This window comes from Schistocerca nitens, chromosome 6, assembly GCF_023898315.1.
Source record: "Schistocerca nitens isolate TAMUIC-IGC-003100 chromosome 6, iqSchNite1.1, whole genome shotgun sequence".
Taxonomy (NCBI): domain Eukaryota; kingdom Metazoa; phylum Arthropoda; class Insecta; order Orthoptera; family Acrididae; genus Schistocerca; species Schistocerca nitens.
Window position 1 is genome coordinate 80,388,589 of NC_064619.1, and position 9,775 is coordinate 80,398,363.

The 9,775-nt window shown below is 39.3% G+C and overlaps 1 protein-coding gene across 1 annotated transcript; it reads left to right on the forward strand.

Moving 5' to 3' along the window:
* Positions 1-2,399: 2,399 nt before the first annotated feature.
* LOC126262544 (60S ribosomal protein L35-like) lies at positions 2,400-2,943 on the forward strand. Its single transcript, XM_049959228.1, has one exon. It carries the CDS (start codon positions 2,457-2,459, stop codon positions 2,826-2,828), a length of 372 nt encoding a protein of 123 aa, XP_049815185.1. The 5' UTR covers positions 2,400-2,456; the 3' UTR covers positions 2,829-2,943.
* Positions 2,944-9,775: the final 6,832 nt, after the last annotated feature.

Consider the following 9,775-nt stretch of genomic DNA (forward strand, 5'->3'; position numbering starts at 1 on the left):
CTGAGTCCTCCACTTATCGTGTGAATACTACCCACGATAGATATTCCTTTTCCACCTTAATTAGGTTTCCTGCCCACATCAGGCTCATTTTCTTTATCCTTCAGCCAATATCAGTTTGTGAGTCAATCTCTCGCAGTTATTGGTGCTTCAGTACCCTAAAGTCCTATAAATGGCGGTCCACGTTAGGAACAATTTTTTTTTTAAATCTTTGTCTGCAAGACGTAGTTTCACGTTCATCTGCTTCGCTTTATGTAAATATTTGAGTCAAATACTGAGTATAGTAAGTTAATTAAAATCTCCAAAGTACAGTCACCTGTTTTAATAATTTTAAAAACACTTTCTTAATTTTTTACTAAAAATATTATGCATTTTAATAAGTGATATCGGTTGAAGACAGGCATCGTACCGTTACCAGCACATTGTGGCCCAAAACGGACGAGTGAATGACATAGTAATAAGGAGAGAGAGAGAGAGAGAGAGAGAGAGAGAGAGAGAGAGCAAAATGAGGACCACAGCCGGCAGGTTCCGTTGCGTCCAGTGCATTTATTCTCCAGTGCAAGTCCGGCCACCTACTTCGTGACGAGGCTCTTTTAAGCTCTTTGTCTTCTCTGGGTAACTATTCTGCACTGGCCTTACTGACACGTTTTAAACGCAGGTTGAGTGGATAATTCTATCAACAAGGACTTTACAGTCGATATTCTGTATTTGTCTACATAAAACCTAGGTCAGAATCAACAATTGCCAGGTTTGTTTTATTTCCATCTCCAATTTTTGTAGTCCTGTCTTCCTCAGCTGCGTGTAATTTACCGTATACTGATAATTGTTAGTTTATGGACCATCTGACTAAAACCGAATGAAACACAATTTTCGTACCATACGCGTTTCGCCTTTTTTACTGCAGGGCATCTTCAGTGGCCTGGAATATGTACATATTTTTCCTATTTAGTTTACATTTTGGTCAATGTGCCTATAGGTTATAAATAGTTCTGGTGGTTTCAAAAAATGGCTCTGAGCACTATGAGACTTAATATCTGAGAACTACTTAAACCTAACTAACCTAAGGACATCACACACATCCATGCCCGAGGCAGGGTTCAAACCTGCGACCGTAGCGATCGCGCGGTTCCAGACCGAAGCGCCTAGAACCGCTCGGCCGCAGGGCTGGCTCTGGTGGTTTGTTTTTGCTTTTATGTAGTAATATTTTGAACTGTACTTACAGGTTGCGAGGACGATTTTCTACATATTACGCTCCTGTTGCATTTTTGGTGCTGTCCCTCTTCTTATAAATGCCAATTTGCGTTTTTTCCCCACATTTCAGTGCACTAGGAACTGAACACTTGTTTTGTTGCAATGTTTATGTTTGTGTTGCCGACTGTCAGCTGTTACTGCAACAGATCGAATGTTATTGCCAACTTTTGAGTGTAATTATAAAAGTATCTGTGATCTGTTAGTGTATGCATTTTTTTGTAGGTTTTGTGTATGTGTGTGTGTGTTTTTTTTTTCAGCGATAACTTTCTGAATGTGGAAGTTTTCTTGCATTTGTATAAGATGTTTGTCATGATTGCTTATTCTCATTATTTTCATTTCTTGTTCCATGTTTGTAGGATGGTAGTTACGGTGATTTAAATGTTCTGCAAATGTGGAATGGTTTGTTTCGTTCTTCCAACTCCTGATATGTTCCTTGTATCGTGTTTTAAAATTCCTGCATGTCATGGCTATGTATACTGCATCACAACTTTGACATTCAAGTTCATATATTCCTCATTGTTGGAATTTGTCCCTCTTGGTAGCTGGTTGGCTTAGGTGTGATTGGAGGGTTTGCCAAGTCTTGTATGCTATCTGGAATCCCTGTCTCTTTAGGATGTTTGCAACTCTGTGTGTTAATTTATATGTGTAAGTCATGGTGTACCATCTGGTTCTTTTCTGTATGGTGTTGTCATTATGTGTGTGTTTTTTTGCAAGCTTTATTTCATCTAGTTATCCTGTTTGCAGGGTGCATATTCGTAAGAACTGTTTTGTGCCCTATCCCTATAGTCAGAGCGAGCTGTTTGGGTAATGTTGCACCGGTGTTGCGGACTTTTCAGGCAAATACCAGAGGTGGTGCCACTTGAGGGCATCTTTCAGTTACACCATATGCCTGACAACCAAGGGAAACTTCCCGGAAAGCTTGGTCAGGGCTGGGAGATGACGACGACTACTTACATTTAATCCTGGAGGAAATGTGAAATCGTATTTGTTTGGAGTGAAGTCTCTCACTTGCTAGACACGTTCGATTTACCTAAGCCGGGCCGGCTGCGCAAGATGTACTCATGGTATAAGACTCGAGTAGAAAATGCTCTCACCGCGCGGGATTAGCCGAGTGGTCACATGTGTTCTTGAATGTTTCTGTATCCGATCAATCCGCAGCCTGAGTTACGATAAATTCATTGTGAAACTTGGCATAGAATATTAACGAAATGGGGAAAGTTAAGTGTTCGGAACTTCGTACGAAAGACAAGAAAGAGCTGCTGAAGCAGCTCGATGAGCTGAAAACAGAACTCACGAATCTTCGAGTTGCGAAGGTTACTGGTGGAGCGGCGTCGAAATTGTCCAAAATACGTGTTGTTCGCAAAGCTATTGCTAGAGTATACATTGTAATGCATCAGAAACAGAAGGAAAATTTAAGAAATTTTTTCAAGGATAAGAAATACAAGCCCCTTGATCTGAGGCCAAAGAAGACTCGTGCTATGCGCCGTGCATTAACAAAACATGAAGCAAAACTGAAGACAAGGAAAGAAATCTGGAGAAAACGTGTGTTCCCCCCAAGGAAGTTTGCTGTAAAAGCATAAATTTTTGTACTTTACTGAATGCATTAAAAGTGATAAACTTTTTGTTGCAGTTATTCAAAATTTTTTGTTTCCTTTAGATAAATTTTTGTCAATTTTCCATAAAGAATTTTCTCAACATTATGTCAGCTTTACTGAAAGTGAAGGCACAATGCAATTAGAAATTTGTTTTTGCTTAGAGATTAATAGTCCCATTGAACATCTAGTGAGTACCATTACAGATTAAAGTGTACCTACAGAAGTAAGCTTGCTTCATCACAGTGAAGTGGTAATTAGGTCAGATGAGTTATAGGAAGTCATATGATAAAATATTAATACTGTAGATAAGCTTGAAGGTTTTGATGTCCATTTTTTCACAGTGGTTATCTTTTAATAAAGAAAAAGGGTTTCTAGTATAAAAAAAAAGCTGTCCAAGGCGCTGCAGTCATGGGCTGTGCGGCTGGTACCGGAGGAGGTTCGAGTCCTCCCTCGGGCATGGGTGTGTGTGTTTGTACTTAGGATAATTTAGGTTAAGTAATGTTTAAGCTTAGGGACTGATGACCTTAGCAGTGAAGGCCCACAAGATTTAACACACTTTTGAACATTTTTACAAAATGCTCGACTGTGGGCTATTAATTCAGCATCGTTTAGTATCAGTCGATAAGTACATGCTGAAAGTGGTTCGTACATTAACATCCGCAGGCGACTGTGACGATAAACGTACCCTGTTGGCGGTTTACTGTCTACTTTCGAACACAATGTGTTTGTATGTTCTTGCACTGTAATTGTTATGAACATACAACTGACTATAAGGCAGATAACTGAAGAGAAAAAGGGGAGTATGTTTAGATTTTTTTTTGTTCCTTTATTGAATTTCGATTCGCCCCCGAAGGGGGCGGGGTGGCAGCAGCTTATTACGCTGCTCTGCAGCCTATAGAATTTATTAAAACATAAGAGGATAAGAAACAATAAAAGAAGGCGATAAAGCGGTGATTTAAATTGTAAAACGGCGGAAAATTGTGGAAAGTTAAAACGTAAAACAAAGGGGTTTGCGATGCTAATAAAATACACATGAAGCAGACAGGTAAAATAGTAGTCAGACAACTAAAAAAAACACGGCGACAGTCTGGTTTCTGTTCACAAGAGATATAAAAATCACACCCAGCGACAGTATGATGTCCGTTTGCACACACTTCGGAAAAGACGCACTACACTTAACACTCACTAGAAACACTGCACTAAAAAGCCGGCACGAAGATGATACACCACAGCCGAGGGCAGATGGGTGGGGGACCTGGAGAGATGAGGGGAAGAAAGGAGGGAGGAGAGGAAAAAGAAGGGGGGGGGGAACCGACGCAGGGAGAGGACTCATAAGGGGGGGGGCAGAGCAGACGCGAGAGGGAGTGGGGAATGGCAGAAGAGGCGAATGCAAAAGGACTTGAGGGATAGAAGAGAGGCAGAGAAAGGGTAGGTAGAAAAAAACAGGATGGAAGGGGGGAGGGGGTGAGAGGGAGCCCACAAAAATGACAGAGGAAGGGAGCGTGACGTGAGGATCATAGTTGATAGGAGGGATAAATCGAGGGAGAGAGGTCATCATCCGGGAGGGTGTTGGTTTAGAGTTTTCTGAAAAAGAAACACATTTGAAAATTAATCGTTCCGTATTTTAGAGGTAAGTCGTTGGAAGGAACTCTGGTATAATCCTCAAAGCAGATTACTTTGATACAAAACAAGAAATGTACTAAGTGTGCTATGGCCAGAGTACATTACTAAACAGAATGCCTCTATCGCCAGCCCCGCAGATAATGGGTATCTACGAAAATACTCGTTGCTGTTCGGACTGACCGGCTGCGCTGCTTGTCCTTCGAATAACAACAAAAGCTCGACCGGTGCGGCCCCCGTGTTGAAACAGACAATACCAGGCCGTTCGCTGCGACAACAGCGGCCGCGCTGACATAACACGCAGATACCGTCGGTCCACATCGCAGGTCTCCTATTTGTCTTGTTCTCCTTTATCCTCGTAAAACCCACCCAGTATCTCTATGGATGATGATCTCTCTTACAGTTGGTATTGATGGGAATTTTAAACGTATGTGATTTCTCGTAACAGAAGATACTGTATGCCCATACTGGATCTCGTCAATATTTTTCCAGTATGCACCAGTGACTAATAATTTTAAACAAGCAGAACGCCTCTGGTATGACGCAGGAGTACTGCAACTAAGCAGAAAAAAAAGAAAAAAACGCCAAAAAGTAAGATAGTTAAACATGAAATAAATTAATCAAAGTTACTGTAGCTTTCAGTGCTAACCTTTGAATAGCTGTAAATGTTAGTTTCTTATGCCAACTAAAATCTTCTTGAGAAACAAATGTACCTACAGAAGCACTGCTATCCACATATGACTAATTTATCATAGACTCATTTTTATGCTTGCTGTAAGAGGTGTATTGCTCATGCGCTACCTGCGATATGCAATGTATAAGAAAATCTCTGACAAGAGAGCAGTGTTGACTGCAGTAGGAACTGTGTAGCTGTAGCAGGAAGTAGTTGCTAGTCTGGAGTCTGCTCTGGTCTGGTCTGGTGTATCGTACTGGCTGGCCCGGTCGCGGTGCAGTGATGTCGGAGCCTGAGTATTATTGTATAAGGTAAAAAGCAGCCTCGCGCATATGTAGTAATGTTATCTCAAGTCCCATGTAAATGTTTTAAAAAATCTCGTAATAATAATCTTTCTCATAAAAAGTAACTTTTAACAACCATTCATTTCAATTTAAAGAATTTACTAATTTCTCCCATCCATGATCATCCCGATTGTTGCAAAAGAAAAAAAAATCAGTTGCTTCCTTTCATAAATGAGAGATATACCGACCAGCATTGCACAGAGCTGTGCCGGAAAAATTTATTGTAAGAGCAGATATATCCGGCGACTTCATTGAGGTAAGAATTTTTCCTTTTTTTATTCAGAATGATCTTTCAGGGCCATGACGCAGCACTGCTGTCGTCCAAAATTTACCAGGTTAAATTCACAGTGAATTATTGTAAAGTCATAAGTGAGCGACAATTTAATTGAGAGGTTAGTTACATTGTTTTGCTACCAGGTTACTGAATTCATTTTTTATTGGGACGTTACACTGAATGTGAGCGACATAATTATAATTTTTACTGTTGGGAGGTTTAGGAATTTTTCTGTTTTTGAGGTTACGATAAATGTGAATGAATTTTGAGCATAGATTAAATCAGAAAGAAATTTTGCGGAGAGATTAAATGTGAATGAATTTTGTGGGGAAGTTAAATGAGAATGTTATTCATTATATTTATTAAATTTTCTGTTGGGAGGTTACACTGAATGACGATATTTATTTATATTAATAATTTTAAATTTTTGTGGGTAGGTTACACCAAATTAGAATCATACTCATATTAAATGTAAATAAATTTTGTGGGGAGGTTACACTTGGCGACAACCGGCCAGGATCGTATTTCTTTGTGAATTTCTGAGAAGTAGTCACATATCTGCTCTTATTTACTTAAATGTAGTTTGCATCTGGCACAACGCATTTACTAATTTGTCACTCTTTCTTTCACAGATCATCGGCAATTTATTGATCTTTGTTGTAATTGTGTTTGTTCCATTTTTGCTTTGTCTTTGTTTCATTTTGTGCTTAATTTTGATTAGTGAAAATACCGCGAAAAACTGTTAACAGTACATCGCAATGTACAATGAGTGAAATAGCCGAATCGAATAATTTGACCGATAATTCTTGCTACACTCCGTGTAATAGTGATAATCCTCTAATTGCAGATAATCAGTGTCTGCCGATCACTAGTAATGATTTTATTCCAGATGATGAGCAAACAATTTCATTTATGTCCACACTTAATTTAACGGCAAATGATGACGCGGCACGTTCCGTTACAATGAACGCTGCCCAGTTTGACACACCTAATTTGCAAAATTCACGTAGCGAACAGATAATTGTTTCTAACGAAGGTGAACAAAGTACGTCAGATTTATTTGATTCCGGTGTAATGACCAACAGTGCACATTCAATTGGCAAACCTTTTCAAGAATTACAGAATGACCAAATGGTTACACAAAACGTGACAATTGCAGGTACGCCATCAAACAGCACAGAGAATAGAGCCTCTAATTTTGGCTGGGATCAAGTTATGGCATTGTTAATACAAATCAATGAAAAACTAGACAATGAGCACAAACAACTTAATGAAAATCTCAAACGAATTAATGAATCGTACAAACAACGTAATGAAAATCTCGAACAGTGGAATGAAAAACTAAACAACAATTTCAAACAACTTAATGAAAAACAAGACAACAGTTATAAACACTTTAATGAACAGAACAAAGAACTTAGTGAACAGCCTACAGCCGTTGACGCGCAATGTCGTGATACTAAAGAACAATTACGTGAGGATACTAAAACTTGTGCTAGGAACAGTAGTGAAGAAAATAGATCTGTTGCACAAGAATTAAGTAGTACACGTGTAGCGACAACGAAATTACTTAGAGATGAAATTAGTGCAGTCACTGAACAATGTTCCGAAAATGCAACACAGTTACGCGACAAGTTTAAATTAAAGTCAGCAGAACTTTCACGAACACTGGATGTGAAAGTAGACACGAAATTTGACCAACAGAACAGCCAAATTGACAAACGTTTTAATCACTACCTACAAAACAGTGAGACGCGTTACCGTAAATTTATACAGGAACAGAATAAAGTAAAGCAACAAGTCATGGAAACAATTACTGCACAGAGACAGGAAGAGAAGCGTAAATTGTTTACGAAAGCAAAAACATACGTAGACAACAATATTGCTACAGTATCAGACGAAATCAAACAGTTGAACACCGAATTGCATGATGAAATTTCCGATCTTAAAACAAAAACACACACAAAATGGTTCAAATGGCTCTGAGCACTATGGGTCTTAACATCTTAGGTCATCAGTCCCCTAGAACTTAGAACTACTTAAACCTAACTAACCTAAGGACGTCACACACATCCATGCCCGAGGCAGGATTCGAACCTGCGACCGTAGCAGTCCCGCGGTTCCAGACTGCAGCGCCTAGAACCGCACGGCCAGCGCGGCCGGCAGACACACACACATTAGACTTTCAGACAATGACCAAAAGACTTGAAAAGTTGGAACTAATACAGGATCCCGATACCATCAAAGCTGACGTTAAAAAATTGAACAAAACCACACGTAAACTACAAAAACAAATTAATGCTTGTGATACTAAAAACGATGATCACGTAAAAGTACTGACTGAAAAATATGATGGATTGGTCAGTCGTATTGACGCTATCGAAAGTAATAATGACACCAAATCAGACGATACTTCACCAGTTTCGTTTAATCAAGCTCCCGAATTCCAAAATTTACAGCAGACGATTAGTGAGATAGGTTCGTCCAATAATACATTACGTAGAAAATTGTCAACTTTACAGCAAGAAGTGACACAGATGAAAAATGTTTCAGCCTCCAACACGGCACAGCATACGCCACATTCCGAACATTTCTCAGACTCACACAGCCAGTATAATTTAGGTAATTTACAGAGAGTACATGACTTGGATTCCGAACAGTCACAGACAAACAGACTAGGATACAATCATGAACCTGTTCAGACATTCAGAGACGAAAATTTTGATTACAAGCACTTTCTATCCGTTGGGAAATTTAGTAATGACAGAACACAGAATCATCCTTTGTACTGGATACGACAATTTGCTTTTGCATTTCCACCAGCTAGGCCTGTAATGCAGAAACTAGCATTGGACAGGATACAACAATTTGTTTTTGAATTTTCACCGGCATTGCCTGCAACGGAGAAATCAAAATTTATTTGCAGCGCGTAATAGACCTCAGGGGATTCATTACACTTCGATGAATATGTGCCGTAGCATGCACAGGGCCCCGAGCCGTAGTAGTGCTATTTCATCTTTAGTTTTCTGCACTGCTGCCTTCTCTTCTACTATCCTTTATATCTATCAAAACAGCTCTTCAACTATCGATCTATCTATAATTATGAAAGAGTAAAGAAAACCTGATGTGACAAATTTTAGCGAAAGTGACAGTTTTCTTTAGACACTCCCGAAGCGACAAGAACTACCAGCGTAATTTCAATAACAAACAAAATTTTAATTATCAGTATCGTGAAAATTATCAGCAACCGCATTTTGGTAAGAATAGAGGTTTTTCCCCACAACAGCATTAAAACCAGCCGGTTAGCATACCTAACCAACAATGTAATGTGCAAGGTCAACCAAGCTTTAATGTTCCGCCGCCTACACGTATAGCGTCAGCTCCACCAAATAGTAACGCACGGCAACAAAGAAATCAGTACGTACAGAAAAAACACCATTTCAACTCATATCGCAATGCACCGTATAGAAATGACTATCATGATAGACGTAAAAGTAATGAGCACAATTTTCAGCGTACGTTTAATAACAGTCGGTCTTACCAGCAGCAAAATCATCCGCAACAGCAGATTATCTTAAATGAACCAGACAGTCGGTATCATCCTGAACCTAATGCGTCAGGACGAAATAACAGAACAGTACAAACAGTCGAAATGCCACAGCATCCTACCGCAAATAATAGCACGTCAGATAGAATTTGACTAGATACAGTACAGGTTGCATCTTCCAGAAACGCAAGCAATACTTTTGACACACAGAATCTTGTTCACGAAAATGTTATTACTTTGGACGACATCAGAGACACTCTTTTGCAGGAAAAACCAGTTATTCAAAAAACCATTTCACACCCTGTCATTGAAGTAAAGATTGGATCACCCAAATATTCAGCAGTAATCAATTCTGGATCACCTATGTCAGTTATAAATGAGGAAACTTTCAACGAATATAACAAAGAGAATACCTATCCTACGTTACCATTAGGCAAAACTAAAGTAAGAGGAGCAGTATCTGGTAAAGGAGTA

What these genes read in the sequence shown, in the direction of transcription:
- LOC126262544 (XM_049959228.1), top strand. Translation starts at nt 2,457, where the DNA reads ATGGGGAAAGTTAAGTGTTCGGAACTTCGTACGAAAGACAAGAAAGAG.